The sequence below is a fragment of the Dipodomys merriami genome, unplaced genomic scaffold (genome assembly GCF_024711535.1).
Source record: "Dipodomys merriami isolate MVZ:Mamm:240054 unplaced genomic scaffold, mDipMer1.0.p SCAF_188, whole genome shotgun sequence".
NCBI lineage: Eukaryota > Metazoa > Chordata > Mammalia > Rodentia > Heteromyidae > Dipodomys > Dipodomys merriami.
Window position 1 is genome coordinate 2,320,346 of NW_027203248.1, and position 19,641 is coordinate 2,339,986.

The 19,641-nt window shown below is 34.9% G+C and overlaps 1 protein-coding gene across 1 annotated transcript in view; it reads left to right on the forward strand.

Moving 5' to 3' along the window:
* The window catches only part of Dnajc15 (DnaJ heat shock protein family (Hsp40) member C15), a 41,714-nt gene that overhangs the window by 15,230 nt on the left and 6,843 nt on the right, over nt 1-19,641 (forward strand). The window contains exons 2-4 of the mRNA XM_070026710.1: nt 8,030-8,081; nt 11,932-12,005; nt 18,492-18,568. Coding sequence (XP_069882811.1) covers nt 8,030-8,081; nt 11,932-12,005; nt 18,492-18,568 — 203 coding nt within the window. The remainder of the gene's footprint in view (nt 1-8,029; nt 8,082-11,931; nt 12,006-18,491; nt 18,569-19,641) is intronic.

Consider the following 19,641-nt stretch of genomic DNA (forward strand, 5'->3'; position numbering starts at 1 on the left):
TATTTTATTTATCATGCCAAACCCTGTATCTGTGTACTCTGCCCCAACCCCTAAAATTTACTTAGATCTGCAACATAAAAATGTTAGCTATATTTCTGAGCCATATACATCTGAATCTTCAAAGGAGATGTTTCAGAGCTAACTTTGCCTGCTACGATTTGCCTCTTCTGACTATAATGCTTAAGGACAGGCCATTGAAAGGTGATTAGGATTAGGGCATACTCATCTGGATGGAGCCTGGATGAATGAATACTGGTGCCTTTTTGAGAAGACAGAACTGAGGAGGTGCTGGTGGAGATTCAAGTGGCAGAACACGTGCTTGGCAAGCAAGCACAAGGATGCAAGAGGTCCCTGAGGTTTTGTTTTTTGTTTGTTTGTTTGTTTAATGGAAGAAGAGGAAGGCAGGATACAGTAGCAACTGCACATGCAACATCTAAGGGCCCTGTCCAAGAAGGCCATCACCAGATGTGGCTCCTGTCTTTTGAATCAGAACTAAAAATGAATAGTTTCTTATGTCTGTAACTTACCCAGTCTGTGGTGTTGTGTTATTAGCAACAGAAGAGAGCCTATACCATTGCTCAAGGCAGCCTGTGGGCACTGAGGAAAGGGATGAAAGCTTCCTATGACATCTACATTTACCACTCACCATCTGCTAAATGTACATGCATGACACCTATGCCAGAGTGCAGGAATATATCCACCTTTCTTGTAAATCACACCACCTAATTTATTTTATTTTTCAGCATATATCTTGATTTTCCTGAGTCAAACAAATAACCAATAACATTTCTTTATTTCTGTTAAATTCTTTAATGTACTGTGATATGTATCTGATCGCATGAACAATTTAGACATTTAACCCAGTTATTGCCTAGTTGATAGAAAAGTACTGTACTTATGGTACTAACAATATGCCTGAATCACCATTTAGTTTTTATATTGTCTATTTCAATGTCATTTTTCTCATTCTGTTACTGGCAATTTAGTTTTAAAACACCAGTTGTTTTAAAAAAAAACATTCAAAATAAAAATTGAACTACATCTTCATGCTTGCAACTTGACTAAAGAAGATATTGCTTGTATCAAAGAAACCAAGGGCTCAGGATATATGTAGCTCAATGGTAAAGCACTTGTTTAGCATATACAAGGCCCTGTGTTCGTTCTCCTTCATTGGAGTAGAGGTCAATAATCCTAGAACTCCAGGTAGAAACAGAAGGTTATGGGTTCAAGACCATCCTAGTGAGACTTTGTCTCAAAGATAAATAGTCAATAAATCATTAATAAGTAATAAAAGAAACAAAATAGACCATTTTACCTTGAAGATCAGTAATGAAGTTTAAATGAGAAATAGCATATGACAAAACAGTGAATTATTTTTCAACTGTCATAAAATAGAGAATGTGTTGATAGAATTCTCTGTTTACCAATGAACTTTGGGTGTTTAAAAGATTGCACTTAGATGTTATTTTATTTATAAAATAAGTTCAAATAAATATATAGTTTCTGTGACTGATCTACTCAGACTTTAGATTGACTTTCCTCTTGTACTTGCTGTTTTTTCACATTTGAAATTTGGATCATTCAGGTAGGTAGAAGATTGGGAAGATTTCTGATCATTTATTTGTGTTTGAAAAGAAATGCCAATAGCTTTCTATGGAATGAAAAAATGATAAGTAGTAAATTTTTTTTTCTTTCTAGGTAACATATTCTAGACCAGTTAGTTTTAACTCATGTTTTGATCCAACATCTTAATGTTCTCACATAGAAATTGATGAAAAGGATTTTTTTTAAATTTCAGAATAGAAAATTAGGTGGTCTAGAATATGTTTTTTTTTGTTTGTTTGTTTTTTGGATTTCAGGTTGATGCCAACCTCCAAATATTTTTATTTTCAATTAATTATATTCACAAAGTAAAAACTATTCTGATATAATTTAATTAAAAAGCACTTAGGTCAATCAGATACAACTCCCTTACAATAAGAAACTTTAGTTCTAATAAATTACTTTTTATTGTTGTCATTATTGTTATTGTTTTGTTTTGGCAGTTCTGGAGTTTGAACTCAAGATCTTATGCTTATTAGGCAGGCACTCTCCACTTGAGGTATACCCCAGTCCTTTCTATTTATTTTTTGACAAGCTCTTGTTTTTGCTTGAGCAGGCATGAAATGGTTATTTTCTTACTTTCCTGTATAGCTGGGATCAAAGGCAAATGTCAACATACTTGGCATATTTGTTAACATAGAGTCTTACTAACCTTTTTGTGCAGGATTGCCTCAAACTGCAGTCCTCCTGAGTAGCTTCCTGAGTAGCTTCCTGAGTAGCTGTGATTATAGTCCTGAACAACTGTGCCAACCCTGTTATTTTAATTTTTTTTCCAGACAAAGTCTCACTATGACACCTGGGGTGGAATGAAAGTTCCATCCTCCTACCTCAGCATCCTGAGACATGTGCCCCCATAGACAGTGAAATTTGGGTTCTGATTAGCTATATGGTACCTTGTCCTTTTTGTCTGGATAAGCAAAATTTTTGCACAGTTTTGGTCATTTATTTTTTTCCCTCATTTTTTAAGTAGTTGTACAAAGGGGTTTCATGTCAGCATGTCAATTTATGAGTACAGTTCATCTTGAGCAATTCCTTTCATCTTTTTTTTCCCCATCCTCCTACCTTACTTGGTCATTTATTTACTGAACAGCCTTAGTTTAATGTCCTACTTAATTTGTGTTTGTTCAATATTGTAGAGTCTTGTGTTTTTCTCTCTATAAAGTTGGAGGTAGAAATTAAGTCTAATTTTATTAACATATCATAAAAATATTTTCTCATTCTATTGTTGGATGAGTAAAAAAAGAAATATACATGGCCAATCTGTTCAGTGGAAACTAAAAGATAAGCAAAACCTTCCTTAACTTTAGCAAGTGATTTTCTGCCCTAGAGGATTCTTATGTTGAAGCTTGTTGAGTTCTTTCTTTCTTTTTTGTTTTAGTCAGTCATGGGGATTAAACTCTGAGCTTGGGCACTGTCCTTGCACTCTTCAGCTCAAGGAAAGCGCTCTACCACTTGAGCCACAGCCCTACTTCTGGTTTCCTATTGGAGATAAGCATCTCATGGACTTTCCTTCCCGGGCTGGCTTTGAACCGTGATCCTCAGATCTCAGCCTCCTGAGTAGCTAGGATTACAGGCGTGAGCCACCGGCACCCGGCTTTGTTCTTTCTTTAAGGATGTAAGGAAAACATATTAGTTGCCTCAAATTGTATAAATAAAAATTTTGATGTGTGTATATGTATATGCATATATACACAAGTATTTACATATATATTTTTGCATGTTTTGCTGGGAAGATGGTGCATATATTTCATCAAATTTAAGAAAAACTAAAAGAGACAGAATACATATAATTTAGTATAGTAAATATTATAATTATAAGATTAGGATATTATTACAGGTATAACATCCTTATGAAATTAGCATAGGATAAACATTGAGGGACCCACCATATACAAGATCCTACATAAAACTCATTTTATAAAGGTCCTATGGCCAAGTATGCTTTTCTTGCTCAGCTGACACTACTACTTGAGCCATGCCTCCAATTGAGCTTTTGCAGGTTATTTTGGAGATAGAGTCCTAAAAACTTTTCTGCACAGGCTTCAAACCATGATTTTAGCCTCCTGAATAGCTAGAATTAGGGGTGTGAGCCATCTCACCTGACATGCTATATGTATTCTTATATGTCATACACAAGGGCCTTTAAACCCCAGGCCCAAATTCCAGGAGTTCTACATGTTGCATTTGTCCACTAACTCCATATACCAAATAAAGCGATGGTAATGGTAAAGGGCAGAGAAAGGAGTTTTATTACATGGTGTGGACATCCATGGAAGAACTGAAGTAAGCACTTCAACCCATCTTAAGTCATCTTCTGAGCACAGACACAAACTGTAAGCTCTGTACGAAGAACTAAGTGTAGGGGGAGAGAGGTGTGCATAGTTAAAGCAGTCACATTTGTGGTTGTGGCCTGGGTGATCATTAGGTCATCTTAGTCTTTATTCTCTGAGGTTCTAGAGAAAGAAGTTGTTATTGCTATCATCTCTTGAGGTGAGTGAACAAGTTACTGTTGATTCTGTTTTGAGCTTTCTGGCTGCTCCCTTATTTTGGGCACTTTTACCTTTTGTGACAAGATGATGAGAAGGCATTTTCTGTCTGCTCAACAGTTTCCCTGTTTTCAAAGTTGCTTGTTCATAACTTCTTTCTGGATTCCCAAGATGGGAGAGATTCGGGTCAATGTGCATAAATACTTAGCTTTTGGCCTGCTTTTAGTTAATTTTGGGGGCCTTAGTCACAGCCAGTGTTGCAAAAAGTAGTTTAAGTACCTTTTACAGATCCTAACAGGTATTCAGATGATTTTTATTGAAAATAATTTAATGAAGGGAATATTTGCAGAGGTATGCCAGTGGCTCATACCTGCAGTTGTAGCTACTTAGGAATGCTAAGCTCTAGAAGATCAAAGATTGAGGCCAATTCAGAAAGAAAAGCTCACAAAACTTCCTCTCCAAAATAACCAGCAAAAGACCAGGCTAGAGGTGTGACTCAAGTGGTAGCACCAGCAAGCAAGCAAGCTGAGCAAACCCAAGGCCCTGGGTTCAAACTCCCCTATAAGCTGAGAGAGAGAGAGAGAGAGAGAGAGAGAGAGAGAGAGAGAGAGAGAGAGAGAGAGAGAGAGAGAGAGAGAGAGAGAGAGAGAGAGATGAAAGAAGGAAGGAAGGAAGGAAGGGAGGGAGGGAAGGAGGGAGGGAGGGGAAGGAAGGAAGGAAAAGAAAAATGAAGGAGAAAAGGGAAGAAAGAAAGGAAGAAAAGAAAGAAATAAGGAAAGAAAAGAGAAAAGGAAAGAAAGAGAAAAGGGAAGAAAAAGAAAGAAAAGAAAAGAGAAGAGAAAATAAATCATCAGCAAGATTTGGGAACTGCTATTTACTCAGGTGAAGCAGCAAAGCTACAAATTGTGTTCCAGAACTCTGAGAATTGTAAACACAGAGAAGACATACAATAGAAAAGCTAGAGCAGAAATAAGGCAGGGAAGAAACAGGACCAAATTGCACAATTATTTCACTCTTCTACCTTTTGTTCTACCATGCTTTTTCCTGTTGGTGAAACCAGTGGTCATGTTCATACTGGATAATGTCTTTAGCAATAAGGGAAAACAGAAATACAAAACTAAGCAGAGAAGTGTAGATAGTGGATTTGAGGAAACAAATAGGGAATATCAGAAGAGAAACTTGAAGCTTTTGTCCTAGTGTCATGGCCTGGTGGATATACCTTGTCTCCCCAAGAAGGAGTTGCCTAGAGGAACTTGATTCATCAGCTGTGTTGAGCTCTTGATTTCTGGGAGAGTTACCGGACTTCAATGCCAGAGCACCTTTGGGCAGCTGCCCTTTTCTGACCTGATGTTTCTCATTGTAGAATATCCCTGGATGATTGGGGCCTTGATTTACCAACACTCAGTGCGTCTTTCCTTATAGAACGTGAACACTGTGAACTGAAGGGCTTTATAGTTTTAATATTCTTGAGCTTCAGTCTCCTTTTCAACAATGTCTGCACCAATGTGAAATATATATTCTATTCTCTAGTGAGATTATTGTAGTTTTTTTTTTTGTTTGGTTGGTTTTTTTGGTTGGTGGTGGGGCTTGAACTCAGCCTGGGCGCTACCCTCAGCTCTTCAGCTCAAGACAAGTGCTCTACTGCTTGAGCCACAGCGCCACTTCTGGTTTTCTAGTGGTTTATTGGAGGTAAGAGTCTCACAGACTTTCCTGCCCGGGCTGGCTTTGAATCTTGCTCCTCAGATCTCAGCCTCCTAAGTAGCTAGGATTACAGGCATGAGCCACTGGCATCCATCTTATTGTAGTTTTTTGAAGAATCTTCTGCAGAGTCTTAAGGATTTTCTTATCTTACAGATCAGACAAAAAACATTTCTGTGATTCTATGTCTGTATCTATTAAAATTTGTGGGGGGGGGAGAATTAGGTGGGGGGACGGAGGGAGGCTGGGAAGGGATGTGAAGGGTAAACAAAGGAGAAAGCTGCAATGCTTGATAAGAAATGTACTCATTATCTTGCCCATGTAATTGTAACCCCTCTGTACAGTATGTTCACAAAAAATAAAAATTAAAATTAAAAAAAATTTGTTTGAGCCACAATTGCCCAAACAAATAGCAGCCCAGGAAGGTAAATAACTTTCATCTTGATCTTTGTAACTAGAGGTAGTCTGGGCTAGCAGCTGCAGGACTGGGAAAAACAGTCTCTTGTTATCTTACTGTTCTGTCGCCTTTGTTCAGAAGACCAATCCAGTTGTAATGAGTACTTCCAGACAGCTGGAAAGGAAAATGGAAAGGGACTTTCCCATCCCATTACCCTTCCTAGGGACTTTAATGAGTTTCACACCTCATTCTGTGTACATTCTATAGGCCCTCACTTAGTTAACATACCTAATAACAATAATGTAAAGGAGGCTTGGATATATATTTGGCTAAAAATGGAAATCCTGACACTGTCAGACAAAGAAAAGGAGAATGGATGCTGAGAGAACAACAGAGCTCTACTATATATAAAACTTTCTCCCTTGGGGCTGGGAAGGTGGCTCAGTGGTAGAGTGCTTGCCTTGCATGCCTGAGGCCCTGGGTTCAATTCTTCAGCACCACATAAGCAAAAAGAAAAAAGCCGGAAGTGGCACTGTGGCTCAAGTGGTAGAACGCTAGCTAGCCTTGAGCTGAAGAGCGGAGGGACAGCGTCCAGGCCCAGAGTTCAGGCCCCACAACCGGACCCCCCCCAAAAAAAAAAAACTTTCTCCCTCATTAAAATATATTTCCTGAGATGTTTACAGAGAATAAATTATAGCAGTATGAATATAACCTACTAAAAAATTAAACCTTGGACCTTCTGTATGTTAAACAAGTGATCTACTACTGAGCTACGTATCCAGCCTGAATTTTAAATAGATTTTTATTAGAATTAGCTTATAACTTTAGGTTGGGAATATTCTAAATCCTTTTTTTTTATTAAAAAAATGTTTAACCTGGTCGAAAAGGATAGAAAGCTAACTTTTATTTTTATTTTTGCTAGTCCTGTAGCTTGAACTCAGGGCCTGGGCACTGTCCATTAGCTTCTCTTGCTCAAGACCAGCACTCTACCGCTAGAGCCACAGCGCCACTTCCAGCTTTTTCTGTGTATGTGGTACTGAGGAATCAAATCATGCATGCTAGGCGAGCACTCTGCCACTAAGCCACATTCCCAGCCTGAAAGTTAATTTTAAATGATCATTTTTCTTTATTTACCAAGTTTGACTTCTTTTCTAAAGTTGTAGCTAATGTTTCATTAAAATTTAAAATTACAAGTGCAGCAAAGACTGAACTAAGGAAGGGGCTCAAGTTGTAGAGTGTTTGCGTAGAAGCATAAGGGTTTGAGTTCAGTCCACAGGACTGCCAAAATATGTCCCTTTTATCTTTATAGAAGATAAATATATTAAACCCACTATTGAGAATAGTCTACAGAAAACATTTTACCAATAGGTAATATTAAAATGAATTCCTGCATATGGAAATTAATTGAAAATCCAGAATTATTTTAGTTCATTGAAATTTAGCTGAAAAAAGTGAACAGGAGATATAATCCATACACACTGAAGATTTTAAGTTCTGTTCTTCACAACAGAGTTTGAAAAATATGTAGATTTAGTGTAATTATCCTCATTATTACAAAATTTTTACTTGTAAGGACCAGGTCTGATAGATCTCATCTGTGCTCTCAGCCACTTGAGACCACATCTTCCAGAGGTGGGAGAATTACTATTTGAAGCTATGCCTGGAAAAGTTTACAGGAGACCCTATCTAAAATACAAAATAAAAGGTCTGGGGTCATGGCTCAAGTGGTAGAACCCTTGGTCCTGAATTCAATTCCCAGTGCAGAACAACAACAACAACAACAAAAATTTAGTATCAAACCATAACATTTAATGCTCTAAGTAATATTTTTTTCTTTCCACTCCAGGCAAGAAGAGTGATAGCTGTCGGACTGGGTGTTGCAACTCTTGCATTTGCAGGTAAGGCAAATAAAGAATAAATATCAATACATGTTATAGGAGAAAAATTTCCAAATAGCTGCTATAGTGATTCATGAGTAGGCCCTTTATCTTCTAAGGGTTTTCAGGCATTATATATATTCTTATTCTTTATGCTATTTATAATTACTGAACAAGTCAGTGGAACAAAATTTGGATAAACTTTAGTAAATAAAATTAATGGCCACGACCTAAGAAAACAAGATGTAATAATAGTAGATATTTTGAGTATTTTTTATAAGATTGATTTACAATGTATAATAGTAAGGAATCTTGAATATGAAATCCAAGTAATAGGAGCTTTCTTTATGCTCTCACTTTTCTTTTTTCTTGCAGATGAGTTTACACATTTTTAAGCTGTCAGTTCTTCCTAAGAAACACAGTTATTCTCTAATTTGTTACTTTATTTTTTAACATATTGGTATAATTCTTCAATAAATCCAGGAGAATTTTTTTGACTACTAAAATTGTCTCAAAAACAATGTCATTTAGCTAGCAAGATCAATAGAAAACCCACGGATTGGGAGAAGATCTTTACTAGCCATACAACGGACAAGGGTCTCATATCTAAAATATACTTGGAACTCAAAAAATTAAACCCCCCAACAACAAATCCTCAAAGAAACAACTGTCCAATAAATAAGTGGGCGAAAGACTTAAAGAGAAACTTCTCTGAAGAAGAAAGAAGGATGGCCAATAGACACATGAAGAAATGCTCAACCTCTCTAGCCATAAAAGAAATGCAAATCAAAACAACATTGAGATATCACCTCACTCCAGTTAGAACAGCAAAAATCAAGAACTCTAACAACAACAGATGCTGGAGGGGATGTGGACAGAAAGGAACTTTACTTCATTGTTGGTGGGAATGTAAACTTGTTCAACCACTTTGGAAAGCAGTATGGAGGTTCGTCAAAAGACTTCACATAGAACTCCCCTATGACCCAGCAATCCCACTTTTGGGCATTTACCCAAATGTTTACAAACAAGACCAAACTAAAGCTACCAGCACAACTATGTTTATTGCAGCATTATTTACCATAGCTAAGATATGGAACCAACCCAGATGCCCCTCAGTAGATGAATGGATCAAGAAAATGTGGTATATATACACAATGGAATTCTATGCTTCCATCAGAAAGAATGACATTGCCCCATTTGTTAGGAAATGGAAAAACTTGGAAAAAATTATATTAAGTGAAGTAAGCCAGGCCCAAAGAAACATAGGTCCCATGATTTCCCTTATTTGTAATATCTAGTATATGTATGAGTCAAGCGGAAAAGGTCAGATAATGTGATGTCAGGAAAATGAACCCTTAGATGTGTATTTTAATGTTTTTTTCTTTCATGCATGTGTTTCTAATGCATTTATAAGATTATCTCTTTGTTGCTTTGTATGTCCCTCCTCCACAGTATAACCCCTGCTTTCACTATATTTGATGTCAGTATAACTTGTGGAGGAGATGGGGAAAAACCAGTTGTTTAAGGATACAGGTGGACCTGTTGCAACAATGAGAAGTACAAGTTGTCATGTCGAAAACGAGCTTTACAACATTGGTTATGGGGGGGAAGGGGGGACAGGGGAGGAGGTGGGGAGGATTGGGTGGGGAGGGGAGGCTGGGAAGGGATGTGAAGGGTAAACAAAGGAGGAGGCTGTAATGCTTGATAAAAAATGTACACATTATCCTGCCCTTGTAATTGTAATCCCTCTGTACAGTGTGTTCACAAATAAAATTAAATTAAATTAAAAAAAAAAAAACAATGTCATTGCCAGGCGCTGAGATCTGAGAATCTTGGTTCAAAGCCAGCCTGGGCAGGAAGTCTGTGATACTCTGATTTCCAATAAACCACCAGAAAACCGGAAGGGGTGCTATGGCTCAAGTGGTAGAACACCAGCCTTGAGCTGAAGAGCTGAGGGACAGCACTTAGGCCCAGAGTTCAAACCCTACAACTGATCAAAAAAAATCATAAAAATATCTGAGTCCTAATTTTCTTAGTTAAATGTTAATTTGAGAATTTTTTTTGTTGATTTTTGTTTGTTTTTTGTTTGTTTCTAAAATCTCTGGATTTTATCTTGGTAATTGGATATTTTTAGATAAAACTTCATTCCATTGTGTTTTTATAAATTTAAGTTCTAACAGAAAAATGACAGTTTTATTTTGTTTTACATGGTTTTAATTTCACATAGTTATTATTGAAAATACTTTAACAAGAAGAGCTTTAAAATAAAACTTGAGGCTCAGATCCTCTTGATCTTTTGGCCAAAAGGACCAAGTGACAATTATACTACTGTATTTAACTAATTCTGGGGGTCCCTGAAAAGAAAATCATATCTCAAAAAGAATTCTCACAGACTTGTTCATGAACATAAAACAGTTTTTGGTTATTAATTTGAACTATGGGCCTGAGTGCTGTCCCTTGGCTCTTCAGCTCTAGGCAAGCACTCTACCACTGGAGCCACAGTGCTACTTCCGGTTTTCTGGTGGTTTATTGGAGGTAAGAGTCTCAAGGACTTTTCCTGCCTGGGCTGGCTTTGAACTACAATCAGATCACAGCCTCCTGAGTAGCTAGGATTACAGGCATGAGCCACTGACACCCGGCTGGTTATTAATTTTTATAGTAGAATAGGTCTAGCAATTATAAATTCAAATACAAGTTTTTTCTTAATTAGAGAGAAACATACTTTTTCTAGGTCTTTTTCCAAAAACGTATGTTCTGAAAAGACCATGCTACTGCCAAGTCAGTGTTACTAATCAGAGTAGTAGATCTTTGCTAAGCCAAATTAAACTGAATAATAGAATTTGGGAGGGAAAATACTACTGTTTGTTATAACTAGATCTTTTTGCCTATGGTTAAATATAAACATCAGATACCATTTCTTGAAGTCTATCTACTAACACTGAAATAGGAATCCAGTTGCTGTGCCTGATTATAGTTATGAAGAATTTTTAGGTAATTTTCTCTCTCTCTCTCTTTCTCTCTCTCTCTCTCTATGTATATATATATATATATATATATATATATATATATATATATTCTTTTTACTATTGTAGAATCAATAAGTAAGGTCTTCACAAAGATGTAAGTAATTTAGCTTTCCTAGTGGCACTCTTGATTTGCATATAAGCTTATGGTTAGAATTTGAATTGAAGTACATAGTATCAGACACAGGTTTTTAGCAGGCACACATTTTGATTAGAGTGGAAAGGACAAATTTGCTAGCTGGGATTTTATCCTTGTCTGATGCCCTTAGAACATTTTAGAACCAATTTTCCTATAAATTATTAGTTGTTAAGACTTAAGGAAATTTAAATATTAGTGTTCCTTAAAAAACAAAACTAACTAATATTTTTAGAGAATGACAAAAAGTGATAGTTCACATAAATGGCAAATATTTCACAAATAATTGATTTTTCACATTATGATAACTATTAAAGCACTCCTATGGCATATATATTATAAACAATATTTTTCTATACATTTCAATGTTTATAAAAATAGTTAATATTTTAATATCAGGTTTTTTATATATAAGGAACCTTTTCTATATACATCATTATAGGTCAAATATTACAATATTATTTTTTGTAACCTATAACATTCTGTGAGTGTAAGATATTATATCACAAACATGATCTTAAACTAGAACTTGATATATTCATTGCTTATGATCATGACATTAAAATGAAATTCTATTCATTCAGTAAACTTTACTGTCTACTTGGTTAAGTTTGAAATATTTATTTGAAATGGCAAAAAACAATATGGCAAGCACTTTGACTGAGATTGGTTATAGAAAGCCTTATTTGAATTTATTCCTTCCATTGTTTAGGTCGTTATGCATTTCAGATCTGGAAACCTTTACAACAAGTAATCACAGAAACTGCAACGAAAATTTCATCTCCTGTAAGTTAAATGTGTCTATGATTAGAAAATTCATATGTCATATTGGAAAATGTCAGAAAATATCTTGAATTTTCTAACCTTTATAGAACTTTAATTCCTTTATTAAATCATTTGTGAGTTTGTCTAAGTTATTCATTTAAGTTTCCTTGATCATATTGTCATATATGAACATTATTCCTGGTTTTAACAACTAATTTTTATCCTAGTCAATAAAGTTATGTCACACTTAGGTTACTTATTTTTTAATTTTATTATTAAGTAGTTGTACAACAAGGTTATAATTCCCTAAGTCAGATTATAATTGCAATACAACTTGATCAATGCCACCTCCTCCATTGCCCCTTCCATCCCTACTCTCAAATTTTGTAATTCAATTTTTACATAAAGTACATTGAATATAATGATTGTACTTCTTACTGCACTCCTGCACTCCTGTCCTCCCCTTCCCTGATGCCCTTCCCCACAAACATGTTTATCATTAGTTCAGTCTTTGTCTTTAGAGTAGTTTTGGAGAGTTACCACTTTACCACTGGATAGAACAGGAAAATATTGCCTGGTGGGAGAGATCTCTTCTGAGTTTCTGGCTTTTTTCTTAAAGGTGATTAAAATGACACTGACTGTTTGAGGAGTAGTTTGTCTTCCACACAAGACACTTATTGGTGAATCTTCTCTTTCCTGGAGTCCAAGGTGTTTGGTTGCTAGTGACTGCAGTAGAGAATAGCTCAGAACAAAGGACGCAGATATGATTTTTAGTTAAAAGACACAAAAGCACTTTGGGAATCCTCTTACATGAGGATTAAAAGTGTGCATTATCACTCATGACCTTAGTTATTCAATAAGCATTTAGTGGATACCCACCATCTACGAGTTTCTGTGCCAGAATCTGAGAATAGTTAGTGAACAAAACAGACTCAGTTCCTGCCTTGATGGAATTTACCCAAGAGTTTATTGCAGCCCCCTTGTATTACATACTTGTCCCCTTTGTACATTGAGATATATTCGCATCTGAAGCACAGAATTTAAAGATTTCAGCCATGAAATCTTTTACAGCTTATAGATTCATCTAGCAGTATTGTAGATAATTCAATGAGCTGAATATAAGTGAAGAATGAGTGGTTGTAGGTATTTAAGAAGTTACAGTATGGACTGTAGTCTGAGACCACTGAAGAGTATGCAAAGAAGATTCACTGAAGTATTGAGGCATAAACATTGACTTTTAGGAAATAGAAGCAGATCTGGAATAGATCAATGTGCCTTGCAGCAATTTGAGAATGAATGGCTTGTTTTAGCAAAGGCATTACAGGCTTGTGGTGCTTGGCTAGCTAAGATCAGTCACAGCCCAGGTTGAACCCAGGTTCCAAAGAGCTGCAAAAGATTTTATTATAAAACTGTGTATGCAGGTCTGTGATTAGAGGTATTGTTGGTTTATTTTCTGTTTCTCTACTTACAATTTTACTTGGTTAAAGGACTTGATTGTCAGCATTCATTCAGTATATAGTCATCAACTACCTACGATATGCCAAATGTTGTAGGCAGCAAGATATTCTCACAAACCAGACAAAGACATTTTCCTCTGAGACCTTATATTTTATGTTTTAGTGGAAATAACAAAATAAACAAGTGACGTAAGATAGATCTGAAATGTTAAGTGCAAGAGCTTAAATAATAACAGCAGAGAGAAGTCATTGTATTAGACCAGGCAAGGGCTCTCTAGAAGATGAGGAAGCAAGCTCATGTGAGCATTTGCAAAAAGAACCCTTCGGGTGGCCAAGACACTGCAGAGGTCCTGTGGTGGAATGAGCTTAGAGCAAGAGTAACTCCAGTGGAGTTTATGAAGATGATAATACTAGCTTAGGTCGATACACTTAGAGTCTAATAGACCATGATACAGTGCCTTTGGAATATTTTGAGCCAGGGGCAATGTGAGCACATTTTAAGTTATCTTTCTCCCAGCTGCTTAGAGTGTAGACTAGAGTGAGACAGAATAGGAATTCAGAAGGATTAGTGATAAATGATTGTGTACAAAACAGTAACAGTAATGGAAATAGTGGCATCATTCTTTAAAATAATGTTGTTTATTAGTAATAAATGGAATTTTGGAAATTACCTTTCTTACATTATGGTGTATTTAGTAAATATATGTATACTAAAAGTAAAAACTCCTAAGATTCATGAAACAATTGTATTATTAAACATTGTAAAGAAAGAAAACATGAAAATGAGAATGTTTTCACTGCTTAGTGCAGGCTTACAGATAAGGCTCACTGAGCCTGTACCTGCCTATCTTAAGGAGAGGAAAATGATATACCACTGTTCCTTCCTTTTGGGGGCTTCAAGGTAAAAAAAAAAAAACATAGATTCTGTCCTCTCTGCTTTTCCTCTCCCCTACAATGTACTACTCTTACAATTTGCAATGGAGCATCTTAGAATATTTTCTTACTCTTATCATCATCATCATCATCATCATCATCACCACCATCATCATCATCATTATCATCACTAGAGGAATACTTTAGTAAAGATAAAAGTTTTTAAAACAATTCTTTTAATATCAGTCACTCCAAAGAAACTGAGAAATAAATGTGTATATTTTCTTTCCATGCTAATGAATCCCAAAAATTTAACCTCAAAAACCTCATTTACAGTGCCTTGATTCTGTGGCTTAATTTCTGAACTAAATAGGGCTACTTAAATAATAGGAATTATAATCATGTATCACTAAATTTCTCATTCACAAGAGAATGATGAAATCTCAATTTTCAGTGAGTTTTATTTCATTATTATTTACACTTTATTTGCTTCTTCTAAGGTTTATCATCTTCTTGTTGAATCTTATCTTTCCCTTTCACACAATTTTATTTTTCATTTTTTGAGTACCGCCAAGGGTAATTTGTTCCTGTGGTTTGATAAATGTTTTAAATTTCTTTTCTGTTGGATGTTTTGTTTTCTTTTGTTAATTTTCACTACTAGTTTTCTGAAATGAACTGAGAAGAAGATATACAGAACTGTGTGCTGAGACTACATCTCAGTGCTTAGCATCTGTTTGCTGCCCACTCAGATTTCTGCTACCCTTCTTATTGCATTGCAGACAATCTATGGTTTCGGTATTCTTTTGTTGTTTACATGGAGTTTCAGGTTTTTTGCAGTATTTGTTTTTTAGCTCTGAAAGTTTTTAGGATTTTTCTCTTTATAATTGATGTTCTGAAATCTCAAAAATTCTTTATTTCTTAGCTTCATTAATTCCCTTCTCTGTTACTAGAAAGGTTTATGACATCTGGGTCTCTCCTTTGTCTCTTAATGTTTTCTCTTATTTCCTATTGCTCTTAACTTTTTTGCTGTACATTCTACGATTCTTTCCACAGCTTATTTTTCATAACATTTGGTTGGCCTTTAGTAATGGCTGTTTTACTATTCAGTTCACCTGAATTTTATACTAGAATATTTTTTTAATTTAATTTTTTTGGTGAACATACTGTACAGAGGGGTTACAATTACATGGGCAGGATAATGCGTACATTTCTTATCAAGCATTGCAGCCTCCTTCTTTTTAAATTGATAAGAATTCTTCCTTCTTTTATTTAACAACTCATTTTAATGGCTGTGATATTTTTTTAATATCTCTAAGGACACTAATTAGAATATAGCCAAATTCTCTTCTGTTTACTAGTTTTTCTCCTTCCAAAGCTAATTTTCATCTACTCATTCTGATTCTTTTACTTTTCTCTCCATTTATCCTAGGTTTGTGTAAAATATCTGGTGATCTTAGTTGTTAGTTTGAGATGTGTGAGTATTAAAGTGAGTAATATCAGTAATATTCCTGGTTTTCTTCAGCTGTTTGGCAGGATTATTTCTTCAGTTTAATTGAAGAGGGTTGACAGTGGGCTGGGAACACAGGTGCGTTTGTCATAGACTCATGTACACTATAAATACAAACCTCTCAAGCTATATGAAACAACTGTATTATTTAACATTGTAATAGTAATCTTGTTTTTTATAAATCCAGACAGTGCCTTATGTCCTTCAAAAGTAAGCAAAGTAGACTTACGTAGGCTTAGGAACTTCAGGTTCCAGAAGAGGTTGAACACTATGTATGTTTTTCTCCTTGATATGGATGGCTCCCTGCCTGACCTGGGTTCTGCACTGGGATTTGTTGATACTCTCTTTTGCTCCTTTTGAGATATCCCATTCATGCAGTTCTCTTTTTGAGCCTAAGGGGGAAAGTGATGGGTGCCAGAACCTTGCGTATTTAGTAGATTTAGCCTATCACTTCTGATTTTGTTTATTAATAAATGAATATAATACCGGTTTTTGTGACATTTTTAGACTTTGAATTTGCATTTTCTTCTTGAAAAGAGTTTCTTCTTTCCTGTTGTTTGGGATTGCTGTGATTTTTCTTGCCTGTCTTACCAGTTTTTCAGTCTTCTGTGATTTATTTGAATTTCCTGGTTTGCTACTTGCCTCCTCCTTTTTTTTTTTTTTTTTTTTTTTTTGAGACAATATCTCACTATGTAACCAAAGGGCTTGAACTTCATATATAACCCAGTCTTCCTTCAAACTTGAAATCCTCTTACTTAAGCTTTCTGAGTGCTGTGATTATAGGTACATGCTCTCATTTCTTGCTTTTTATTTTTATTTTTTTAAATAGTTTTTATTGAGATTAAATGATTACATGAATTTTACAAATTTCACAGTATTGTAGTATAGTGATCATTTTTAGCTTTTTAAACCATAATGAAAGTATTTCACAATTTCAAAAGATGACTTGGAATTTCACAATTTCAAAAGATGACTTTTAGAAAGCAGAGGACTTTTATAATTCATTCTAGTATTTTAATTAGTGATCTTTCTTTTGGTTTTTAATATATTAATATAATTGTTTTCCACTTATGTATAATTATTTCTAATTTTTGGTGGGGGAATTTAAAGCCATTTATTTTTAAGGTCTTCAATTTGTTTTTCCTGATTTAAATCAGGATTTTTCTGAACCACCAAAAATCTTTATAGTAATCACTAAAAATCTAGTTTTATTTTTAACCATTGTTGGACATTTATAAATACTCATGGGAAGCAAGGTTTAATGAGATTTAATATACCAGTATTTTTCTAAGTAACAAAAATGACAGAGTATCTCTGGAAACTTTCCTCACATTATTTTCCTTGTTAGTGTTTTAAACTATTATAGTACATATGTTTGAGAAAGTAGTAATTGCAATCATACAATAACAAATGTCAAATAAAATTGTAACGTTATCTACTATGCTTTAAAAATTGCCTATTTACAGGATTGTCATAAGTTTACATATACAGAACTGCATAGTTTAAGCTTTTAAGTTTCAACTTTGAATTTGTCCCAATACTTGAAGTAATTTTTAAAATGAGATTTCTTTTTTATGATCAAGTTGAAATCAGGAAATACAATGATTCCAGTCATCCTTCTGTTGACCTATAATTCAAATAGATGATTATAAATAATAGTATGGTTTTTATAGTATAGTTTATTATAAACATCTCAGACATGCAGTGATGCGGTTCTTGTATGGTTGTCTGGAAGACTTTTGTGTTTCAGCCACTGAATTAGCTGATGAAGATTGGTTAACTTGAGTTGTTAATTGAGTTGTTTATTCTCCTTCGAATAAAATAAAGCACTTCTCTTTTAGTGTTAATTTTTAGAAAGAAATGAATTGTATTTCTTTTGGTTATGTATGCTTCATAAATGGAATAATACAGAATAATAATTTGTAATGTCTCGAGTATGGTTGCATTCAGACTGCATCATAAAACTAGCAAAATTCCAGTGCTTCTCTTCTTGGGAAAAGCTATTGGAAAATATAGCCATCTATATCACTTGTTTGGTGATATAGTTTGTTTCTTAAAATAATTTCATTTTCACAAATGGAAATATTTACTATGGCCCAAAACAGTACGGTCAGAAAAATAGTCTGCAGTGTCTTACCTCTTTAAATAATCCAATACTATCAAGCTTAAAGGATCCTTTCACTTACACCTTCTTATTGGGGTGAGAAAAACAAGTATAGTTGCTTACTTGCTCATAACACCAGTCCAGTTTCCTGAGTTTCTTGGCTTGCCTCACCGCTATCTCATAACACAATCCCCCTTTTTCTCTGCTGGCCATTCTAGTAGGCACAATGATTATTGTCATAACAACATAAATGGCTTGGTCTAAGTTATCCAATGAGAAAAATACTGTAGAGCTTAGAAAACATTGGAGCATTTTGCTTCTACTGATTTTTGTTCCTTCAATTATATCTCAGTATAGAAAAGTTAATGCATTTTAAAGTGAAAAAAATACCTTAACTTTTAAAATATTCATCTTTGTTGGTTTCTTCAAAATAATTGTTTAGTGCTTTTCTTCCTACAGTTTCAAGATTTCTAGTAAAATGTATTACTACAGCTATGTAATGGGATTGAGGTCATGCCACCTCATGCATGGAACTAATTATTTCTTGCCCTTTCTTTCTTGTGCAGAGCATTTCATCCTACTATAGAGGAGGATTTGAACAGAAAATGAGTAGGCGAGAAGCTAGTCTTATTTTAGGTGTAAGGTAGGTATGCTGCATAAGTATTTTCGTTTGTGACCAAGCTTGTTTTAAAAAGGGAAAAATAAACTTTATAATAGATTGTACTTACGTTTAAAATTACAAGTAGAATTCAGAGAAGGCACCAGATTTTTACATTTTGAACCTGCAGACTTAAATCAGTGAAAGTTATCATGTTCTTTAACAAGATGCTATTTGTTTCAAGTTGATCAATTAACACATCACTTACCTTAACACTGAATTCCCTCTTGTCCAGTTTTATAATTTGATATGTATCATATGAAATTACAGTGAAGTTTTTATCTCAGTTCTTTGCTACTTCTGCAGTTTGACATTGAGCATATTTTACTTTTCTACTTCAGTATCTATTTGTAGTTTAATTTTGGAAACTATACGAAAAAAAGTTAATGATATTGTGTGATTAACATTTAGTACTAAATGTTCAGGATGTTTTCCCCTACCATACATTTACATCAACTGTATTAATTTGTTTCCCTTATATTCCCTTAGGAAACACTTTCAAGTTTTTCTTTGCAGTGCTGAGAATTGAACCCAGGGCTTTGTACATGCTAGGCAAGCACTCTACCTCTGAACTTCATCTCTAGCCCTTAGTTTTTTGAGACAAAGTCTGTCTATATAGCATGAACTAGGCAATAGTTGCTGTGTATCCCAGTCTGGCTTCAAACTCAGTATCCTTCTGTCTGCTTTTAGAGTATGGACATTGTAGGCATGTGCCATCCACTCTCACGTTCATGTGCATATGCAACATGCTATAAAGCCAGAAATAAAGGCTTTTAAGGATAATCATTTAATATTATTGAAAGCACCTTTATTGGTAGGATAGGTAATTAGGAGAGGAGTTGATATTTTTAGTTTTCTTAAATGCTTATCCAGTTTCTATATAATTGAACTGAAAACTGCACAAAATTCAGAAGGAATAGTGAATGCTTAAGGGAAAGGGTGACATTTTCCAAAAAGAAATGTACTCTTTACCTGAATTATGTACCTGTAACCCCTCTGTACATCACCTTTATAATAATAAAAAGGTTTAAAAAGAGAGAGAGTAAGGGTTTAGTGCA